This window comes from Pinus tabuliformis, chromosome X, assembly GCF_031772625.1.
Source record: "Pinus tabuliformis cultivar Carrire ecotype Pingquan chromosome X, CPIR1, whole genome shotgun sequence".
In the NCBI taxonomy this organism is placed as follows: domain Eukaryota; kingdom Viridiplantae; phylum Streptophyta; class Pinopsida; order Pinales; family Pinaceae; genus Pinus; species Pinus tabuliformis.
Genome location: NC_142308.1, coordinates 1016779063 through 1016803547, shown reverse-complemented (window position 1 = coordinate 1016803547; position 24485 = coordinate 1016779063). Strand labels below are relative to the sequence as shown.

Here is a 24485-nt window from a genome sequence, read left to right as displayed (position 1 = left end):
CTAAGGGGGGTAGACCCTATGAGATAATGAAGACCAACTGTCGACTAGTTGGTTGGGAGACACAATATGAATAGCACTAGAATGGATTTATAAGTTAAAAGACCAGTGCCTAGTGGAGCAAATGTTTAATTGTTTAATTACTAGATGCTGCAGAAATATGACCTCATCAAGAGCAATCATTTATCAACAAAGCCTGAAGCGAAAATTAACTTTTATCAAATACGAGAAAATGCTTAATGACTTAGTGATGTTCCAGCAAATTAAGATTTCAAGAGATAAAGTGCTTTGAATAATCATGTAAAATAATAACAAGAGACCACATTCATGCAATTAACCATCAGATGAAAATTAGGATCAGATTAAACACCAATTCCCACGTAAATTTTTTAACCTCAGCATAAAAGATGAAACATAGTTAATTCCCGAGCCAAGACTGAAACTGACAAAAATATTTCCCACAAATTTTTTTTTTTTGAAATAAAAAAATAAAAATAAAATGAAACCTAACTAATGTAAATCTAAAACTCTAATAAAAAGCTATTAGAAAACAAATCCTAAAGTTAAACTTAAACTAAAACAGAACTTGAATCTATTCAAAACATATAAATACCAAAATTTTAAATCTAAAATAAAACTAAAATCAAACTTTCAAATAACTAAAATCTAAATTAAAAATTACAAAATCTAATCTAAAATGAACCCTTATATATATATATATATATCACTTTTTTTTTTTTATATGTAAAAAAAAAGGAATTTATTTACATTAAAACTTTACAACAGAAAATTTAAAAAAAATCGATCAAATTAAATCCAAAGCCATACTCATCGACATTTGACAACGCTATGGTTAAAACAATGAAATGAGATTGCCTGCGGGAAGAGAATAAATCCGCTCCTCTTCGTCGGCGGAAAACCCTTCTACGACGGATAGGGAAAAAACGTGGGTGTTTGCAGGTTTTGACGGTGGACGAAAAGGATACGGATGGGACGCAGAAGGCAGGTGAGCAAGACTGGATACTCGGCGGCTTGAGCAGAGCGTATAAGGCAAGCGTTTTGCTGCTGACTTATTGTGTAATGTGTGCAGGCATCAACAACCAGAGAGGACCAAGCAGACAGACCGGTGGGCGCAAGTGGCTAGCGTGGGTACATGGGTGATGGCGGCGTATTTGGGTCGATTGCAGATGGATCCACAATGATAATCCTCCGCATACAATTCAGGACCATGAGCCCAACAAAAAAAAAATCGATTTAAAACATTAAATTTACTAAAGTACTGCTGTCAAAAAACGATACTCAGTAACCCCAGGATGATATTCAAAATTTATTCATGCTGAGAAGAATAAACAATACGCAGACTTTGCAAAGGAAATCACCTGGCCCAATAGTGAATGACGGCGGACAAATTACCTGAGAGTTTCTGACTGGAATGAGTCGCTTGAGACCGAGCTTCTTACCTGACGATCGATGCAGAGAAACTGCTGGTTGATTCTGAGAACGCAGTCACCAAAATCGTTGCTCAGATGGATCACAAATCCTGTTCTGTCACACTCTATACACACAAACGCTTATTTCATTTAGATTTAACAAGTGAAGCATGCGTCAAAGTTTTGAAGAAAAATGCCTGCAGGCCGATCCTGAGGAAATTCTGATTTAACGAGAGGGAACTGCTTTTCTTGATGCTGTCTCAGGTCTGTAACCTGCAAGAAGAAAACAAAACCCGGCGGATATACACAAAATTTTAAAGTAAAACCCTTAAAATCACAAGAAAATTTTGCGGCTCTAGAACAGCCAAATTTAACAATAATTGCAGTAATATTTTCGAAAATATCAGAAGACTTGAATTCTGCTGTGAACAGAAGTAAAATCTCTCATGCAAAACGGGAAATAAACTTTAAATGATTAACCCAGGGCCAAAATCAGCCAGGCCCTGCAAAGAAGAGCCTGTGGGAGTCGGCTGGTTCAACCTAGAACTTCCCCAAACGCCCACAAATATTCTTCAATAAAGGTTTTTTCTGCACAACTCAAGCAACCATCAGTAAAGAGAGCAAGAATGCTGCTAGATCTCAGAAAGTAATGGAGATACCTGCCATTACTTCAGAAACCCTAACAACACTCCAACCCTAGCAAGTGAACAAGATACCTGTACTCACAATACTCTAAAAACAAGTTATTATTAATGGCTGAAAAATGAAATATGCAGAAAATTAAACATCTCACAGCACTTCCAGAGAGTAACACCAGCAAGATTTGGACCCCAAAGTCTTCTTTTATTAACCAGAAATCAGATTACAAGAGAGATTTTTCAGTACAAGACTCACAGATCGAATGATCTGAAATGACCCCTAGCACCCTATTTAAAGGAAATGATCCCAACGGCTAGTTCGAGTGATCCATGTCGAAATGATCTCGACCGTCGATGCAGATCAAGACATCTCTTAATCTCATCCGTCGATTTATTAAAAAATGATATTTTGCATGCATTCACAAAAATATTATTATTTTATTATTTAGGGTTTTTGCTTTATTTTATAATTTTTTTATAATTTTTTATTTATTTTATTTTTTAATTTTTATTTATTTTATTATTTTATTATTTTATTTATTTTCTTAAATGGATCATCGAACTAAGCCTTTGGAAACGTCACCTAGGACCTAGGACTTAGGACTCATGAGGGGACTAAAACATTTTTCAACCCTCAAGACACATTACATCATGACTTTTACAATTTACATCTTAAGGGGACAAACCCACTTCAACATAGATCCTCATAAACCACCCAGTTCTGCGACACAACTATAATCTAGCAAATTAACACACTAGGATTCTCCTAAAGTTCTAATAACAAAATGCATCCCGGCTTTGGGGTCAGGTTGAAGGAAAACTCTGCCGATCGTAGATCGGTGAGACGAAAAACCTTCCGGGACGTAGATTATCATTAGAAAGTTAGGTCCACCTAGGCAATTTACATACATGACTCAGGTCTGCTAAGATTATTTACAATTCATACATGCAGACTGGGTTTACAACATAAATCGATCAAGCTGTAGATGACTGCGGGATGGCACGGACATGTAGATCAGGTGCTACCCCTTTCTGCCAAGAAAAGAGGGTGTACTGCATGGGTAGTTGACCAGTAGTGGTCAACAGGCTCCACCAAGGCTAGTGAAGCTGCATCTAGGACTCTTCATGAGCGAAGTTATCAAATCAAGATCATTTTGACTCCAGTTCTCCCAATAGCTAGGCATTGGTCCTAAATCCTTGGTGATCACCCCTAACTCAATGAATCATCTTTCTCTCACCTCTTCCCTGCTTCTTTTCCTCATCCCTTTAAGGATAAGGAGACCTCGCTAGGCTTGGTGTGAATTCCAATGGAGGAGTGCATTTTCAATTCCATTCGTATAAACCTTTTCTTTAGTGTCTCCTCTAGTGATCCTCATATTTTGATGCAATTCCTACAGTCGGATCTCCACAAATTTGATGCCCTAGACATCACACCAAGTAGGAACCATAGAAGTTAATCCTTCAACTTGGGGATTTCTTCAAGGCTTGTGCTTTAATACTTGTTGAAGTATATCATTCATATCCTTTTCTCTTATCTACCCTGACCTTGGATGAACTCATATATCATTAAATATCTCAACCCTAGGTCTCGTGCAGTCTCTCTTTCAAGGGGTTTTCCTTGGAAAGTCTTCCTAGCTTCTCCCAAAGCTTTCACATCTATTGAACCTTTCCATTGAATGAGCCACCTTGCCTCACTTCCAGCCTATCCTAGACATATCTATCGCAAGTGAGGAATACTAGGATTCATCGTGAAAATCCGAGAAGAGAAGGGGACTTAGGTTGTGGTGACAATGGGCCTTTGTCCCAAGGTGTTGTTGTGCTCTCTAGCTTTTTCCTCTCTATAAGGCTTGCTAGTTTGTGCAACAACAGTCCCAAGATATTTTGGTGTCTCTTGTTTCACTGTCTTATTGTGATCTCTATTGCTCTACTAAAGTTAATAGTTGAAATTTTCAAGTATAACTACTTAATGATTGGAATGCTCTAAAGAAGTCAAATTGTATCTTTGGAAGCAGTGATCAGTTTGAAAATTTCTATTGTCTTGTCTGCTACTAGAAAATAAACACTTTTTCCTCAGCTTGAGTTAAACGGAGGGTACTACATATATTTGGGTGATCTAGCCTTTTCTAAGATTGAATGATGTATTTTGATGTAATAATTCCTTGATGGTGGTGCACCCTAGTTTTGAGTTCTTTATTTTTTTGGTATCAAGTGTGGCCTTTTACTAGGGGGGCCTATTTTGTGGTACAACGCTTTAGGAGAGTGCACCCCCTAATTAGCCTACATGCTCATGTTGATTTAATCATTTACTGATTATATGTGGGTGGATTATGTTTATGTTAGAGGAATAGACTTAGTGCACACATGTTGAGGTTGATTTAACCATTCAACAATTAATTCAATCTATTTTGTCTAAGTGAAGGCTAACTATTTAAGAACCCTACTTCATTTGTCATCTTTCCACACTTGGGGAAGTTATTTGGAGGTTAGTTGAATCTTTTATGTGGAGCACTCCTCTCTTTGGCACAGATTCCAAGTTATGCATGTATTACATTACTATTTTGGGAGAGGATGGCAAACTTCCTTGGGGAGAACTTTCATTGTACACATGGTCGGGTAATCAATGGATGGTTTTGCAAAACAACATAAGGTCTTTCCATATTATTTGATGAGTTGTAATCACCTTGAAGTATTCTATTGGTGATTTGATTAGCTCAAACTTAACAAGGTTGAGATAGTTGCACACTCGAAGGAATATCTTGGGTTTTTATCTTTCCTACTTGCACAGGTTTTGAGTTATAACCACTCTTGGAGCATAATTTATGATTATTGGGGTTGATTTTGTCAAACTTAATAATATGAGATGCTTGCACAATGGATGTAGAAGTTTTCTACTTTTGTGAAGTTGTTGAAGGTCCTAAGACATTTGACCTATCATGCATATCAAGCGTTGCACCTATTTGGCACATTGCACACTTTACTATAGAATTAGTTGTAGTGACCTACTTTGGGTCCACATTTAGGAAGGAGTTCCTTTTTGACTTGACTTTTGCACACCTTTTCATACCTTATTCACATGTGATGATGGGATGTGCTAACTATTCATGAGACCCATTACCCACCACCTATGGGTAGTGTGTATAGGAGAAATTGTTTCTCCTAGATGGTCCATAGTCGGCAGCTAGCATCCCCTTGCAGCCACTATATAGCTCGATGTGCCATTACCTCTACCACCTGAACTAGCCATGTGGTCCCTCGCCCACTTGTTATGATTGTATGTTTGAAGATGGGCCTCCCGATCCTAAAGGTATGGCTTTTCATTGGTATAGTTGAGTAATTTTCCTTACTTTCCATGGGCACTTTTGGGCATGGATTGGTGGGGGGATTCGACAGAAAGAGTGGGCTAGGTCTGTACTCTTGTCTCCACTATCTGACTCTATGGTTAGCCTTGTATCCTAGTCCTATGGGATCTCCTTTTGTTAATTTTAGGTATGTCCTATTCTTAGAGCAATTTATTTCAATTTTCACAGTTAGCTCAATATCTTTTCCAGATTAGCAATCACATCAGCGTTAAAGTAAACTGCAGATAGAACATAAACATAAATCGTTGAAGACAAGCCAAGACAAGAGGACACAAGATGTGGCGCTAGTCAAGGACAAAACCCAATGTGGGGAAACCCTTCATCAGTTCTTCTTATATGTTCTTCAATAGTTCTTAGATAAGAGCATAGATCATCTCTAAGAAGATGATATAGGGGATCAATTAAAGACATGCTGCTTCAACTGATTCTCCAAGGAGACTCCTTCACCTATTGTTGTGTTGCACCTTGTCATCATGTTGCGCCTCACCATGCTGCACCCATCATCACTATACTACATCTCAACATGCTTCACTAATCATGATTGTACCCATCACTATACTGCATCATGTGCTTGTTGTCTCATGTGCCATTGTTGCACCGTGTTGTCACACTGCTTATCCCAATGTCTAAGTTGCTCTCATCATAGTGCTGCTCCCATCACTGAGCTGCACCCATCATGCTGCGTCCATCACTGCATCCAATATGCTACAACCATTTACACTCACCAGTTTTCGCTGCTTGCTATGGCTTACAGCCTAGCAAAGCAGCTAGACTCCTTCAACAGGTCCAAAGTGCAGTCAACTAATAGTCACAAAATTTGCGTAGATTTGTCTGCAATTGTCCTCTAAGGGAAGGTTGTCTCTGCCTTCCACAAGACTGTCCTTCACTTGTCATCACAGGATATGTTTCATACAATCATAAACCCAAATACCACTGTAGTAAGACATTATTAAACACTAGGATCTCTGATCAATCATCACTGAAATTTTGTCCATTCATTACTGCATGTATATATCTGACATGCCATACATCAGATTGAAGATATCATTGTCATATGTTAACAAGATAACATACAACACAGTCATAACCTTATACTGAAGATAGTTGCCCACACATGGTAAAATCTATTGACCAAGGGCTCTCTGTACTAGCCCAACACAAATTGTCCATTCAGAACTTAGATTAAGGTTTTGACCTTGCACTCTTTCCTGTGCAATTTGTTGTCCCAAAACAGTGTTGAACACATGAATGGGTTTCCTCTATACCGCGTATAGTAGCCTTCTTCAACAACGGATATAGGATAGCATCTAGTCCTTCTTTCGCTGCGGAGTAAGGCCTACGGTTAGGCCACTCCTGGATAGTGATTAGGGAACAAACTGAACTACAGATTTAGCCTCATACATCAGCGTTTAGGGCCTGTCTTCCAAATCTAAGTAAGCCTCATCCTTGGCCGCAGCCAGGGCATGTTGAGGCCTCCTTTATACATCATTCATCTGTGTCTATAGTGCTGCATTAGTCATTCTATTCTCTATGGCTAGGGCACAACATGACCCTCCTTTCTCTACGGTTAGATGTCTTTTCCTAGGACAGTGTTTAGGGCTTTTAAAGACAACTGCTCAGGGTCTCTTCTAGACCTGCGTTTAGGGCAGTTAGAGCTTCTCCTTGCTACGCTATAGAAGTCTCCTCCATGACTGCGTTAAGGCTTCTTCATTGACTGCGTTAGGGCTTCTTCATTAGGGCACCGTAGAGCCTAGGGCACTCCCTCTAGATCTCTCCTTCATCAAAACCCAAAACAGAATGAAGAGAGAGATCACAAGAGTGTGAGTGTGTGTAAATGACTTGAAGGCCACCTCTATTTATATTAAAATGTTGAGCACAAGTGAAGCTAGTTTGGTTGCTAGCCGACCTTGACGAATTGTCCCATAACACAAATAAATTCATTACTCCATGAATACTTATCAGAATCGGATGATCTTTAGATCAATCCTACACCTCTCGATGAGAGGGATCCAAGAAAAATATCAGCTGCCATAAATAAGATGACCCACATGGAGTTTGGCCCTAGTTTCCAATTTTAACACTCCTCTCAAATAGGGAGAACTCCATCTGCTGATCCATCTGTCCAACTGTACTATCTTTGCCATTAGTGCCCTGCACTCCTCTGCTCTACTCTGTTATGCTCTACTCTGCTCTACTGAGCTCTGCTCTGTTATGCTCTGTTGTGCTCTGCTCTGCTGAACCATGAAGAAGAAGAATTGATCAAGAATGTCTCATACCATTCTCTACTGACCAGAAGTCCGTTTTACTGATCCCAAATCAATATCACAAGAGAGTGTCTCAAACCACTCATGCTGATCCCAGATCAGTTTCATTGATCCCATATCAATGGAGGTCATCCTAGCATAGGGAGTACGGTTGATACAACGATGCGTCCATCGATAGTACTACTATGGTCCCTAAGCCCATTTCCCTGCTCATTGGCCAGATGATGTAATATCCCTTATCAGGAATATATCCTAAACACAAGCAAACTCCAACCAAAGATGGACTGGGCGGGCATTTACCATATATGTCGCCTCTAAAAAGAAGATGAGATCCGGAGGCTACATGGCCCTTTCCAGGCTCTGTCTAAGAGTATAATAGAAACACACAAGTGGTATAATAGCCGAGAATGCTCACAGAGATACAAGTAACAATGGTACTATATATATATATCAAATAAACCATAAACAAATACACAAGAAATGCAGAGAGAATGCTAAGCCATTTTATTTAACTGAGTAATAAAATGAGTACAGGAGGTGATAAGGAAGATGACACCTCTACTTGCACAAGGCAAGTGAAGAAATACACTCAGAATAGCAAAAGAATGGCCCCTCTCTGATCTGCGTCCAAGTTGCTGGGAAAACTGTTGCGTTGCTGTTGATGTTGCTGCTAGAAATCAAATGAGGATTTGGGACTGCTCCTGTCCTCATAAAAATCTGAAACTCTGGAATCGGACTCTACTCGAAAAACCCAGAAAAACCCAGAAAGCTTTTCTGGAATGGTCAACCCCCGAAAATCACCCCCTTGGGGTTCTATGCAGTTCCTCACTACTCTGCGCTGCCACTGAATAGAACCCTTCGAAACTCAGCCCAAAACTCTGCCAAACTCCTCCAATATGCAAGAGCTAATCTCTTGCTCAATCCCTTGCCTCAAATCCTCCACAAACCCTCAATCCAGACTGCTCCCAAAAAGAACTGCGTCCCTCTCCCAGTGTTGCGCAGTCCTCCAGAACATTGATAAAACCACTGCTGAAATGCTGAAGATATTGCTGTTGAAATGCCAACGAAAATACCTTGCCTTAGCAGGCACTCGAAGTCCCCCGGGGCTAAGGGTGAGATCTCCGAACGGAGACACTCAATGCACCAAACAGTGCTAAAGACTAGTTAAACAGCCAGCGTGCTCTAAGCCAAAACGACTATCACAAACACACACAACCGAATGATCAAAATGAGGGGGCTCCTCTCTCTTTTATAGCTTCTGCCTCTCTCAATCCCAATCCACACCTTCTCCTGCATGATTCCCCTTTTGCCACATGTTCCTCCCCTCCTGCGCAGTCCCTCCATGTGTCTGCGTGGGCTCCATTTCTGCGTCCCCCTTTTGGCCCCCTTGGCTCTCTCTTTAAGTCACAACGTTGTGCTACTAGGAAGTGACTTTTATTCTAAAAGTGAGTTATGTCCCCCTTTCTCACTTTTTTATTTACAAAATAACTTTAGAAGGCAAAATTTGGCAAAATCGAATATTCCAATTAGCTGGGGCTAATTAGGAATATTACAGTCTCCCGCGACAAAATGTTGCTTGTCCTCAAGCAACTGAAGTGATGGATGTTGTAAGATCTTCTCATTCTCCCAAGTGGCATCCTCATCTGGAAAATTCTTCCACCTCACCAAGAATTCCCGGACCGTCCTGCTCCGCAGCTGCCTCTCCCTGGTATCAATGAAAGCGTTCAGCTGCAATACCTAATGCCCCTCGTCATCCATAGGTGGTAGCTCATCTGTCACTGTTACCTGCTGCCTCCATGCCTTTTTCAGGCATGATACATGAAAATGTTATGAATCTTGCTGCCTTGGGGCAGCTCCAACTCATATGCAACCTATCCAATCCTGCGTATCACCCTATATGGCCCATAAAAGCGGGGCTTGAGCTTTTCAGCCCCCTTCTGCTTCAGTGACGACTGTCGGTATGGTTGTAATCGTAGGTAGACCATGTCCCCCACCTCGAACTGCCTCTCTACCCGACCCCTGTCGGCATACAGCTTCTACTGGTTCTGCGCTGTAGCCATGTTATCCTTGAGAGCTCGGAGGATATCTTGACTCTCTTGGATCCAAATCTTGGCTCTAGGAGCCCTACTGTCACAAAACATCACGTCAACAAAAGATAAAGGATGATACCCATATAAGGCATAAAATGGTGACATACCAATGGATATGTGATGTGAAGTATTGTAGCAATACTCCCCCAGATGCAGCCACTTCAGCCATGCTCGCTGCTGCCCACTGACATAGTTACGGAAGTAGCCCTCCAGCCACTTGTTAACTATCTCTGTCTGCCCATCCATCTATGGGTGATAACTAGTACTCGGAGTCAACTCCATCCCCACCAACCGGAAAAGCTCCTGCCAAAACCCGCCCATGAAACAGTTGTCCCTGTCACTGACGATGGTCTTTAGGAAGACCATGTAGCCTGAAGATCTCCCTGAAGAACAACTAGGCCACCTGTGCTGCTGTGTAGTGTCCGGATATGGAAAAGAAATGCGCATACTTTGTCAGTCGGTCAACGACGACAAAGATACAATCCTTGCCCTGTACCGTGGGCAACCCTATGATGAAATCCATCGAAATGCTCTCCCATTTCTTTTCCAGAATAGGTAGCGACTGCAATAAACCCGCGGGATGGCTCATCTCTCCCTTGTTCCGCTGGCAAACATCGCACTCCCTGATATGCCGGAGTACGTCCTCCTTGAGGCCCTTCTAGGAGAACCTCTCTCTAATGGCCCTGTAGGTTTTGGTAAACCCCTGATGGCCTGCCAATGCTGAATCATGTGATAACTGGAGTATCTTCTTCTTGAGCTGAGACCCCTCAGTCAAGAAGATCCGATCCCTGTAATAGATGATCTCATCGATCACCCTGAACCTGTCATCTGCCACCTACCCGTCCAAAATCTCACATGCAAGCCTGTCCTTGGAGTACTCTACTAAGAGTCGAGCCCTCCAGTCTGTATCCAAGCTCATAAGAGACAACGTGGCTGGTCTACATGAAAGGGCATCTGCTACCACGTTGTTCTTACCCTTGACATACTCAATGTCAAAGTCATATGCTTGGATTTTACTGATCCACTTTTGTTGCCTCTCCTGCAACTGCTTCTGCTCCAAAAAGAACTTGAGGCTATTGTGATCAGTCCTCACCATGAACCTGTTCCCCACCAAATACTGTCGGTACTTGGCCAATGCATGCATGATGGCCAACATCTCCTTGTCATATATGGAATACAGCCTCTCGTGCGGAAGGAGCTTTCGGCTCTCAAAGGCTATAGGGTGACCTCCCTGCATCAATATTGCGCCGATCCCCTCTCCCGATGCATCACACTCCAAAACAAATGGTTGTGTAAAATCTAGCAATGCAAGCACTAGGCAGCTGCTCATAACCTCCTTGAGGATGTCAAAGGCTCGTTGCGCTGTATCCGACCAACTGAATGCCCCCTTCGTCGTCAAATCTGTCAGGGGTGCAGCAAGTTGTGAGAAACCTTTGACGAAATTCCGGTAGTAAGTACAAATGCCAATGAATCCTCGAAGTTTTGCCACGTTTCTCGGCTCCGGCCAATATCTGATGGCCCTAATCTTCTCCTCGTGAATCCTTACTCCGTCCACTCCAATGATGTGTCCCAAGTATAACATCTTCGTAAACCCGAACTCACATTTGGAGAGCTTGGCATAGAACTGTTGCTCCTCCAAGATGCGTAATATTGTCTTAATATGTTAGAGATGCTCCTCCCACGTCCTGTTGTAAATGAGTATATCATCAAAGAACACCAACACAAACTTCCTCAAGTGACTACGAAAGATGTGATTCATGCAAGACTGGAATGTAGCTATGGCGTTGGTTAGCCCAAAGGGCATCACCAAAAACTCTTGCTCATAGTGACATCTGAAGGTGGTCTTGGGAATGTCTTGCTCCCTCACGTGAATCTGATGGTACCCTGATCTCAAATCAATCTTTGAGAAGAACTATGCTCCTCTCAACTCATCCATCAACTCATCGATCTTGGGTATGGGGTACCTATTTTTTAGTGTCCTCTTGTTCAGGGCCCTGTAGTTAATGCACATCCTCAATGTACCGTCCTTCTTCACCAACACCACAGAAGAAGCAAAACGACTCGTGCTCGGTAGGATGTGCCCAAGAGCCAGCAACTCCTGAATGGCCCACTCTATCTCGTCCCGATAGGCCTTGGGATGCCTATAGGAGGTAGTAATCACTGCTTGTATGCCCTGCTCAACCTCAATAGTGTGCTCAAACCCCCAATCCAGTGGCTGACCCGGCGGAATCTCCCCAAATACTATGGCATATCGCTCAAGGATGGACTGTATCTCCGGGTGCACTATCTGCCCTGTAGTCCCTGCCTCCGATGCACGCAGCTCTACTGCCCACTCTATGTCTCCCTTCTGGAAGACTGCCTCCATCCGATAAGCCAAAACAGTCTGAGGCGGATATGTATGTTGTCCTCGTATCTTCTCATGCCTCCCTGTCTTCTCATCATCCCACTCCATCTCTAGGGTCTTCCAATCTGTCGTGACCTTCCCTAGAGTGATGAGCCATTGAACACCCAGTATCATGTTGGTGTCCGGAATATCAACCATGAAAAAGTGGTCAGTCAATGTGTAGGTGCCAATCGTCACTGAAAGCTTTGGAACATATCGAGCACACATCTTCGTCTGATCTCCTGGGACCAAGACTGAAAACCCATCGAAGCTCTTTGTATGTATGCCTCTCCGCTCAACCCTCTATGCATCGATGAAGTTGTGGGTCGCCTCACTGTCAACCAAAACAGACACTTGCTGGCCACATACCGTCCATCGTACATGTAGCGTCAAATACTTGGGAACTCCTCGTAATGCGGCAACGGCCCCTTCGGTGGGTGCAAAAGATGCACCACCTGCTGCTGGAGGTGGAGGTGGCAAAGGTCCCTGTCCATCATGGCTATCTCCTGCCTCCACACCATCCTCGTCATCCTCTTCTTCACTGCTCTCGGAGAAAACCTCAATGAAATGTGCCTTGCCAGCAGCACATCTATGTCCTGGTGCCCATGGCTCCTGACATGTGAAGCAGAACCGCTTCTTCAGCTCCCTCTTGACATCATCGTCAATTTGCACTCGTCCTGGATTCCCCTTTGGAGGTGGAATCCTCACATCCTTCCCCTTAGACTGGAAAGTCTGTCTCTAGGGGTAAGGTGTCCTGGTCCTGGGTAAGACATCCTGTAAGTCCCGGGTCCTGCTGATAGCATCCTGAAGGGTGGTCGGTCTAGCGCATTTGACTAGACCCCGAAGTGGCTCTGCTAACCGCTCAACATACATATAGATCATCCGTGCCGTGGATAGATCTGGCACCATCACTGAGACCCTCAAGAAATCTGCAATGTAGGTCTTTGGGCTCCTTGTCTGTTTGAGCCTTGTCAGCTCAACAAAATGTTGTTCTAGATCCCTCCGATCAAATCGCTCCATCAATCTCCTGATGAACTCGACATATGTCGTCACCATGGAGTGTCCTAGTGTAACCATCACATGAAACCACCAATCCTGGGCCTCACCATCCAAATGCAATGTCGCCACCTTGATGGCCTCTGTCTCCGACATCTGATTAAGCTGGAAATAAATGTCTAGCTTCTCCACCCAAGACTTTGCCGAACTGTTTGATGAGCCATCAAATGTAGGCAAGTGGAATCTACTCGTTGCACGGTGGGTGTCACCATCATGATAATGTCGGTACCTCTGTGATGGTCGCGGGGTCTACTATCCCGCTGGAGCTTAACAAAATCACGGAATGAGAGGGCTTCCATGAACTCCTGCCCATAGGCCTGGTACTCTGCAAAATAATCACCCATGTGTCCAGGCTCTGCCTCCTACTGGGCTACGGCCCCCGTGTCTGCTCCTAAGAAAGTGGGCATGGTAGAGCGTGTAGGGGCGTGTGAGGCCACTTGCTGCGCAGTATCACGTTGCTCTGGCAAATGGTGGGATGCACCCAATCCCTCACCAACCTGGAAAACCTGTGGGCTCTCACGCTATCCGGCCTCTACCGTGAATCTCTGCCCCATCACCTCAATTTGCCTTGACATATCCTGCATTGATTTGAGGAAAATATCCGCAAATCCCTTCCCGTCATCATCTGCCATTGGAGCCTCCCGCTCTGCATCCACCACCAACTCCTCCTGTTCTGCGTCCACCACCGAAACACAGTCTCCCTCTCTGTAGGTATTCTCCAACCTACGCCCAGCGTCTTTGTATCTCTGACCTCTGTAACAGATATAGGGTTTCTCCCCTGGTGTCATAGATTCCTAGCCCCACAGGCTGAGCCAGATCTATGCTCTGATACCACTGTAATATCCCTTATCAGGAATATACCCCAAACACAAGCAAACTCCAACCAGAGATGGACTAGGAGGGCATTTACCAGATATGTCCCCTCTAGAAAGAGGACGAGATCGGAGGCTACCTGGCCCTTTTCGGGCTCTATCTAAGAGTATAATAGAAACACAAAAGTAGTATAATAGCCGAGAATGTTCATAGAGATACAAGTAACAATGGTACTATATATATCAAATAAACCATAAACAGATACACAAGAAATGCAGAGAGAATGCTAAGCCATTTTATTATACTGAGTAATAAAATGAGTATAGGAGGTGATCAAGAAGATGGCACCTCTACTTGCACAATGCAAGTGAAGAAATACACTCAGAATAGCAAAGGAATGGCCCCTCTCTAATCTGTGTCCAAGTTGCTAGGAAAACTGTTGCACTACTGCTGCTTCTAGAAATCAAATGAGGATTTGGGACTGCTCCCGTCCTCAGAAAAATCTGAAACTCTGGAATCGAACTCTACTCAAGAAACCCTGAAAAACCCAGAAAGCTTTTCTAGAATGGCTGACCCATGAAAATCACCCCCCTTGGGGTTCTATGCAGTTCCTCATTGCTCTGCATTGCCACTGAATAGAACCCTCTGAAACTCAGCCCAGAACTCTGCCAAACTCCTCCAATATGCAAGAGCTAATCTCTTGCTCAATCCCTCGCCTCAAATCCTCCACAAACCCTCAATCCAGACTGCTCCCAAAAATAACTACGTCCCTCTCCCAGTGCTGCGCAGTCCTCCAGAACACTGATAAAACCACTACTGAAATGCTGAAGATACTGTTGTTGAAATGCCAATGAAAATACCTTGCCCGAGCAGGCACTCGAAGTCCCCCGGGGCTAAGGGTGAGATCTCCAAACTGAGACACTCAATGCACTAAATAGTGTTGTAGACTAGCTAAACAGCCAGCGTGCTCTAAGCAAAAACGACTATCACACACGCACACAACCGAATGATCAAAATGAGGGGGCTCCTCTCTCTTTTATAGCTTTTGCCTCTCTCAATCCCAATGCTCACCTTCTCCTGCGTGATTCCCCTTTTGCCACATGTTCCTCCCCTCCTACGTAGTCCCTCCATGTGTCTGCATGGGCTCCATTTCTGCGTCCCCCTTTTGGCCCCCTTGGCTCTCCCTTTAAGTCACAATGTTGTGCTACTAGGAAGTGACTTTTATTCTAAAAGTGAGTTATGCCCCCCCTTCTCACTTTTTTATTTACAAAATAACTATATAAGGCAAAATTTGGCAAAATCGAATATTCCAATTAGCTGGGGCTAATTAGGAATATTACAGATGAGAGGTACTTCACATGAGTCCTAGACTTCATGGGTAGGATGCCTCGACAGGAGAACCATACATCCTGTCCCTAAGTCGCTTTGGGGTATCACAGTGGAAGGTTGAGCCATTCACCCTATACACAACGCACCATTAGGGGAGGGTGAGTCGCCCTATGGTCGCTTGTTGCTCCAAGCAGTACCCCAAGCCCCCCAGAGCTCCCAGAGCTCAATGCATGCATCATGCAAGACCCTTATAAGAAGGTCTCTCAACAACTCCAAGTCGTTCGAGAAAGTTACAAATTTGACCTTTCCCCGGGGCTTTAACAAAATGCTTGTGACCTATACATCAGTCTCAATGCGATGGAGCCTCCTCACTCATCGACGTACCATATCCTTGATAAGGTAGTATCTGATGTCTATCTGTTGGAGCAATCATAGAATACGGGATTCCTCAACAATCGAATCCCCCCTTGGTTGACATAAAGGATCATGGTGGTATCCGTCATGTGTACAAACAGCTTGCTAAAGAGCTTCCACAACCAAGCAGCTTCACACGAGATCATACTCGTAGCTATGTATTTGATTCCAGTGGTGCTTATAGCAATCGACTTCTGCTTCCTGCTCATCCATGATATTGAAGCAAAATCCAAAGAGCACCAACACTCATAAGTGCTCTTGCGATCCTCCACACTGCCTGCCTAGCCAGCATTCGAATAATCATGCAGCTTCACATTTCCAGCAATGTATCTCAATCCATGAGAGATTGTGCGCCGAAGATCTAGTGAGGCTCAACCATATATGAGCTCATCATGGTAACTGCAAAACATATGTCTGGACGAAAGTTCACCAAGAACATCAACATGAATGAGTTTATGAAACTCAGAGGCATTTCCCAAATCTGGTCCGGCATCACTACCACATAACTTCTGAAAGTTAAGCTCCATCGAGGTAGTCACGGGCTTGCAGTTCACCATTCTCAATCCGGAATCCAACTCCCTCTTACTTTTGCAAATGAGATGGTCTGCACCTGTCAGAAAGAGGTCGTCCTCAGAAGGTGCCGGTATGAGAGGTCTATCATCCACAACCTTCGAGAAATGGTTTGGATCGGTTTCACTCCTAGTGAATCTCAACTTCATCAAACAACTATCAATCCTCTCATACTAAACCTGGGGTGTTTTGCTTCAAGCCATAGAGGGCTTTCTTCCACCTGCACATATAAGATTCCCGATCATGAATCTCATATCCCTCGGGTTGTTCCAAACCTGTGGTCCTGCTACATGAGGGGAATGGTTCCCGTGTAAGATTTTCCTTCAGTACATCTCTGACATGTACCTTCATGCTCTTCTTGAATTCAGGCATCCCTGTCAACATTTGATTCACATCGGGTAGGTTCCCATAATAAGTAGACCTCCAGTGCTATAGATGAGATGTGACAACTGACATGGTCCCCAATGGACTTCCTGCAACTTGATACAACCCTAAACTCAAAAGCATCTTTGAAAAATTGCATTTTCAAATACGTACCTTTCCATCGATGAATGCCACCCTGAAACCTTTGACTTCCATTTCCGAAATGGTCACCGGGTTCTTCTTGCGATCAAGTACACAAAAGAGATTCTTGTAAATGAATCAAGTTACTCTCATTCAATTGAGGGGTAACATTCCCTACACCCTTTTCAAGATAGGTGGCATCAACTCCAAGTATAATCCCACGATTGTTTTCCATCTCTACTAAATTAGAGAGAGCACCCTCCTATCGGATGAAGTGCCTGGTGTTGCTTCCTTTCTTTGAAGAGACGATCTTTCCCTTGATGACCTGCATTACCAGTCATTCCTCTGATCATTGAAGATGTCCTTGTAATGATTGTTATCATCATCAAGTGATGTGTCCCTACCATTCAGACACTTCTTTGCATAATGGCCAGACTTATTATAACCAAGGCATCTTCCTTTCCTTCCACCCTTAGATCCAGACTTCCCATTGAAGTGATCTGAAGCCATCAAAAACTTCCGTTGCGCCATTCTGATAATATTCTCTTCTTCGACTTCACCTTGGTGAATTTGAGAAGGGATGAGGAATCCATTAATCCTTTTGTCCTTTCCCAACTGTCTTCGGTGATTGCTCTTTCACTCTTGCTTGGCCTTTGTCTTCACCTTAGCTCTGATACCATGTTAAGTTTAGGTATGTTCTATGCTTAGAGCAATTTATTTCAATTTTCACAGTTAGCTCAATATCTTTTCCAGATTAGCAATCACATCAACATTAAAGTAAACTGCATGTAGAAGATAAACATAAATCGCAAAAGGCAAGCCAAGACAAGAGGACACAAGATGTTGCGCTAGCCAGGGACAAACCCCAATGTGGGGAACCCTTGATCAATTCTTCTTATATGTTCTTCAATAGTTCAACAGAGAGAGAGAGAGAAAGAGATAGCACATTTACAATAGAAGTCAACACTTTGACTTATCTAGATAAGAGCATAGATCATCTCTAATAAGATGATACAGGAGATTAGTTGAAGATAAGTTTCTTCAACTGATTCTCCAAGGTCACTCCTTCACCTATCATTGTGCTGCACCTTGTCATCATGTTGCACCCATCATCACTATGCTGCATCTCATCATGCTTCACTAATCATGATTGTACCCATCACTGTACTGCATCATGTGCTTGCTCTCTCATATGGCATTGTTGCACCATGTTGTCACACTGCTTATCCCAATGTCTGAGTTGCTTTCATCACAGTGTTGCTCCCATCACTGAGATGCACCCAATGCTATAGCCATCATGTTGCATCCATCATTGCATCCAATATGCTGCAACCATTTACACTCACCAGTCTTAGCTGCTTGCTATGGTTTACAGCCTAGCAGAGCAGCTAGACTCCTTCAACAGGTCCAAAGTGCAGTCAACTAACAGTCACAAAATCTGCCCAGATTTGTCTGCAATTGTCCTCTAAGGGAAGGTTGTCTCTGCCTTCCACAAGACTGTCCTTCACTTGTCATCACAGGATATGGCATCATGGCACTGTTGTTTCATACAGTCATAAACCCAAATACCACTGTAGTAAGAACATTATTAAACACTAGGATCTTTGATCAATCATCACTGAATCTCTGTCCATTCATTATCACATGTATATATCTGACATGCCATACATCAAACTGAAGATATCACTGTCATATGTTCACAAGATAACATACAACACAGTCATAACCTTATACTGAAGATAGTTGCCCACACATGGTAATATCTATTGACCAAGGGCTCACAGTAATAGCCCAACCCAAACTGTCCATTTAGAACTTAGATCAAGGTTCTGACCTTGCACTCCTTCCTATGCAATCTGTTGTCCCAAAACAATGTTGAACACAAGACTGGGCTTCCTCTATACCACATATAGGAGCCTTCTTCAACAACGGATGTAGGGCAGCATCTAGTCCTCCTTTTGTTGCGGAGTAAGGCCTGTGGTTAGGGCACTCTTGGACAGTGATTAGGGCACAAACTGAACTGCAGATTTAGCCTCATACACCAACATTTAGGGATTTTCTTCAACGTCTAATTAGGCCTCATCCTTGGTTGCGGCTAGAGCACGTTGTTGCCTCCTTTATACATCATTCATCTGCATCTATAGTGTCGCGTTAGTCCTTCTATTCTCTACGGCTAGGGCACAACATGACCCTCCTTTCTCTGCAGTTAGATGTCTTTTCCTAGGACAACGTTTAGGGCTTTTAAGGACAGCTTCTTAGGGTCTCTTCTAGACCTGTGTTTAGGACAGTTAGAACTTCTCCTTACTTCGCTATAGAAGTCTCCTCCATGACTGCGTTAAGGCTTCTTCACTGGCTACGTTAGGGCTTCTTCATTAGGGCAACATACAGCTTAGGGCACTCCCTCTAGATCTCTCCTTCATCAAAACCCAAAACAGAATGAAGAGAGGGATCACAAGAGTGTGAGTGTGTGTAAATGACTTGAAGGCCACCTCTACTTATACTAAAACGTTGAGCACAAGTGGAGGCAGTTTGGTTGCTGGCCAACCTTGACGAATTGTCCCATAACACAAATAAATTCATATCTCCATGAATACTTATCGAAATCGGATGATCTTTAGATCAATCCTACACCTCTCGGTGAGAGGAATCCAAGGAAAATAATAGTTGCCATAAATAATATGACCCACATGGAGTTTGGCCCTAGTTTCCAATTTTAACACCTTTACTGCCCACTAGCATTAGGGTTGGCACTTCTTAGGAAATCCTGATTTTGGTTGCGTGGTCCCGCTTCTCGACACCACATATATCACCCCTTTCCACTCATTTTAGCCCCATTCATCTCTTTTCCCATCTAGGTCCACATGTGTCCACTAGGTCCACATAGGGTTAGCCTCCCCTTGTCCACACCTTGGGTCAGGCCTGGAACGATGCCCCAGAGGTTGATGCAGCTAAAAAGAAAAGAAAAATCATAATTTGGCCACTCTTAATAGGAAATGTACCACAAAATGCAAAAGATGGCTGGGACATACAAATTTAGCACATGGGCAAAAGCCAAACATGAGCTCTACCCCTTATCCATGGCCATCACCCTAGTTCCTATGGGCCCTAGATGAGCCCCCTCCATCATCAAGGAACACATGATTGTCTCAACCCTGGGTAGGCGGTGAATTGCCCCACCTTAAGGGGGTATCCACTGCTATATATTACACATCATGCTCTCATCACCTGTAGCCCTGAGCAATTATGAAGAAAAATCGATCAAAGGCAAAAGGCATATGAAGAAGGGTGGAAAAACAAAGGTCGGGTAACTCATGTACCACGATTTGCTCCCTCCTATACTCATATACCCAGGTGTGGACTTCCCTTGTTGTAGCTACCCTTGTACCATGATATGTGGTCTAAATGTTTCTCCTGATCCCCACTCCATTTCATTACTATATCATTTGCCACCTACCACTTGGAGGATGTAACATGGACATGTCCCCCCCTTTAGAGGTTGAAACCACCTAATATGATCCTTGATTAACCCCCTTATTGAGCATGGAGATATTTGTACATGCCAAAGCCCACTAGGGAAGGGCATGCCACCATGAAGGACCCCATTAATTCCATGACTTGTATGCTCCTTTACTTGACTATTCTAATGATTTGTTGTATTGGAGGGCAAGGGGACGCACTGGACCTTATGCAAGATTGCAGGTGGGTCCCCATTTAAGGCTTCCACCATAGGCTTCCACCATAGCAGAGAGTACTTCATGGATTCCTAGCACCACTCATTGATTGCTCATGTTCCACCTTTTGGATGAGGATGATGTACCTAGTTCACCATGCCCAGCCGGCTACACACTTGCACCATACACTTCGCAGATGATCTAGGGTCCAGATGAGGGCTTGCTTCATCATCCTAGCCCTTACAGATGGTTTACAAGCATTTTCGATCCATTAGAGACCCATGAGGATGTCCTTGTGTCCCTCACACCCACTTGGGGGCACCACGGGGATTTGCTTGGAAAACAAGGGGCCAATCCCTTTTCCACTATGTTTGAGGTCAATTCTCACATCATGGCACACTCTGGACTTCATTGGGCCTCCTCAAGGGCCCAACAACTCAGTTTATTGATCATTCTACCTTCTTGAGAGGCTTATTATTGTGTTATTGAGTTATCTAGGTGGGATTGTCACCAAGGGATGTTATTATTTCACATTATTTTACTATTTGGAACTCAATTAGGCCAAATTGGGCAAATCTAATTCATTGGTGATTGCATAAATACAATTGTCGTGATTCACTTTCAAATCATCACTTGGATTGGGATTTAGTAGCTCTTGAGAATTTTGCATTCCCTTTTGGAGGACGAGTTTGGATGTTATGGATGAATTTTTATGTTTGGATCTAGTTCTCTTGTCTTGGAGCTTCATTATTGGCATAATATGATGATTGGATATACTCATTTGTACATGTAAGTAATCATTTCATGCTTATTCTTGTTATTTACTTTGTCACGGGAATGTTGTTGGGATTTTCACTATAGAAGTCTGAAAATTACTACTTTCCTATGCAAAATTGTGGATTTTTTATCTTTTGTAGCGTTGCATCATTGTATGGGCCATGTATGAATGGGTGAATGTTCCTAGAAATTATTTTGACAAAATACATCTTGATAAGTCATCAATTATTGCATATCAAAGTATAAAGATCTCAAGTAGTTGTTCTCATGCCCTAATGCCATGCGAGGTTGCTTGAAGACCTCCTTGATTGGGTAAACCTCTTCCAAACCATAAATTCTTCATGACTCCATCTCTCCCAAAGTATAAGGCACTAGTCCTCCCATAGGTGATCACCTTCAACAGATATTTCTTTCATCTCTCCTTCTCTTTATAGGCCTAGCTTCCATAGGTCACCTAGGGCATAATTTTTCTCTCATCACAACCATCAAAAGAGTTCGATCTCTTGCCCATAACTGCATTAGGGTTTTCTCTAGAGGCCCTCCAAATTTCAAGAAATTCCAATGATGGGATCCTAAGATATTACAAGCCCTAGCTCAAGGATCGTTTTTTGCCCTAAGTTTCCATTTGCTAGTGTCCTCATTTGCATCATTGCATTCATTTCTCAAAAGAAAATTTATTCTTTGGTCCTCTTCTCTTCCACAATTAGGTCAATCCCCTCCATGGTTAATCAAGTCCACATCCTTGACCTAATTCTAGGTCCACTTGGTCTCATGTGGTCCTGCAACCCAACAACACCAATTCCACAAGGATCGCATAAGGACCAATCCTCCATCAGGATTTCTAGGTCTTGGAATCATCTTTACAAGATATATTCCCAAACCCTAGCCTTGAGAATCCCCTTAGCCCTTCATAAGAGCATGTCACCTTGCTTCTCGAGCAAGTAAGCCATATAATTGAGTCTGTCTTGTGAATAGGCCTTAGGAATCACTCCCTATCCTCTTATCAATCTATTCATCTAGTGATTCCCTTTGTACCGGGTCTCCTCCCATCAGTGAAAGTCCGTAAAAAAACAAGGAGCCTTAGCTGAGATGACAGTGGGCTATCGCTCCATTGTTGCTCTTGATCTAGTAGTTGCTCTATAGGACCCCCTCCTAGGACCCTTGCTAGTTTGAGCGGTAACAATACCCACACATGCAATCCATCTCATTGACCACTTACTATTTCTGGATAGTGAATATGGAACATTCTCCTACAATAAGTATTTTATTGTTTTATCAATCATGCATCTTGAAGGGCACACTTAGTGATCTCTTGTAAGTAGATCTTGGAACACATCCTCCCATGTTAAAGATATTCTATTGTATTTTTGATGGTGCACCCTTTCTTGGGGATATGTATTCTATTTTCCTTCCTGTTTTAGGATGCGGCAACCTCTCTTAGAAAAGATGGAGATCATGTATCCATTTGAAATGGGCAAACGTTGATTGATGGTGGATCTATCAACTCGATATTATATTATTTCCTTGACTTTTCACGGAGTTAGTTGGAGAATTCAGAATAGTGTATTTTATTGTAAGAGAGAAGAAATCACATCTATAAAGAGAAACTTTCTCTCCATTTGAAGAGGTGATCATTGAGGATATCTCCCTTTGTGCTACATTGTACATTACTTTGAAAGGCATAATGCAAGATTGGTGGTATTGCTTCTATTTCATGCGAGTCATTTATGTTTACACTACTTTTCATATGCTGTTTATTATTGTAGGAAACACTTGTAGTATGTTATGAAGGCCTTGCAATGAAGTATCATTCATTTGGATGGTGTAATGTGAGGATGTGTTCCCTCTTATTTCCATTGTTGTTGTGTTAAGCCTGCATCTAACAAACCTACTTGTTGCTAGGATAATATGACATCACCTTCATAACAGTGCTTAATAATGACATCCCTAGCTTTCCAAAGTTAACCTTCTGCAATTGTTTTCAGAAAGATAACAATGATTTGTAGTACGTATAGCAGCTCTTGTTTTCCCTTACACATTAATGTATTCACCCTCTTAGATCCATGCCTCTTTGACTCCATTTTGCCAAGATTTGGTAGGCACTAGTCTTGGGGTTTTCCATCACCTTTTGTTCTCACACCATTCATCTTTTCTTAAGCCTCACTCTTCAAGCATCACCTAGAGCCTCCAGTCTATAGTTTTATCAATCCTATTCAGGGATAGCCACCCTGTCTTGTTGACTAACCAACCTAAAGAAATGGGAATGGCTACTAAGGTGACAGTGGGTAGCCTGTCTTAGTTACACAAAGCTAACACCTTGTGCTTGCGATTTTACACTTTTGCAGGTGCTAGATTTTGTTGTAACACTATGCATGGATAAAGAAGCACAAAATGCTGACAAAGGAGTTTTTGCAGTGTCTAGCAAAGAACAGAACTAACTCATTACCAGTGTTGCAAACATCCCAATTTTGCGATTTTTTTGCCTAGTCAATGTTTGCCATTTTTACCGATATTTTGGTGGTATCTTGATTTTGCTGATGCTTGCTGATTTTTTCTGATATTTTCACAATTTTTACAATTTTTTGATTTTCTGGAAGCTTGCCAATTTTATCCCGATGTCGATGTTTGCAACATTGCTCATAACAGCAATGCAGACTCTAAACAAGGAGATTTGTATGTTCCCAGCCAATAAATGTATAAATTAGATATGCGAGTAAAACTGCAATATGATAACAAGCTAAGGTATCTTGTGAATAGTATACATGTCACAACAATCCAGTAATTTACCAATGGATGAAACATGTACAAAAAGTGTGCACTATAAACTGAAGCGAACTGATATTGAATAATCTCAAATAAATTTGTAGGAAATATCCAGCCATTCTACAAGCATTTATGACAATAAAATATAAAAGCCATACATTGAAGTGACAGAAGTCTAAGGGAGAAAAAAGTAAGAAACTCTCACTCTTTAGGTTCAAAGATAAGCTCTTTAAATACAGCATATGCAGCAGCACCAGCAATAGCCAACCCGGCAAATATAACAACACTGTAGGAAGCACCCTCCACAAATGTTACAGGTTTCACTGGAATTTGGTCTGTGAGAGGATCAAAAGGGTCCTCTTGTGTAGTAATATCTTTGTTATGTCTCTGCAGAAATTAATACATTGCATCAAATTTCTCAGTAGCT

The 24485-nt window shown here is 42.6% G+C and overlaps 1 protein-coding gene across 5 annotated transcripts in view; it reads right to left on the bottom strand.

The window, feature by feature from the left end:
• The window catches only part of LOC149143192 (putative mitochondrial import inner membrane translocase subunit TIM21), a 376722-nt gene that overhangs the window by 21005 nt on the left and 331232 nt on the right, over nt 1–24485 (bottom strand). For all 5 annotated transcript variants that reach the window (XM_089453283.1, XM_089453285.1, XM_089453284.1 and 2 more), the window contains one exon: nt 24264–24445. In XM_089453283.1, coding sequence (XP_089309409.1) covers nt 24264–24445 — 182 coding nt within the window. The remainder of the gene's footprint in view (nt 1–24263; nt 24446–24485) is intronic.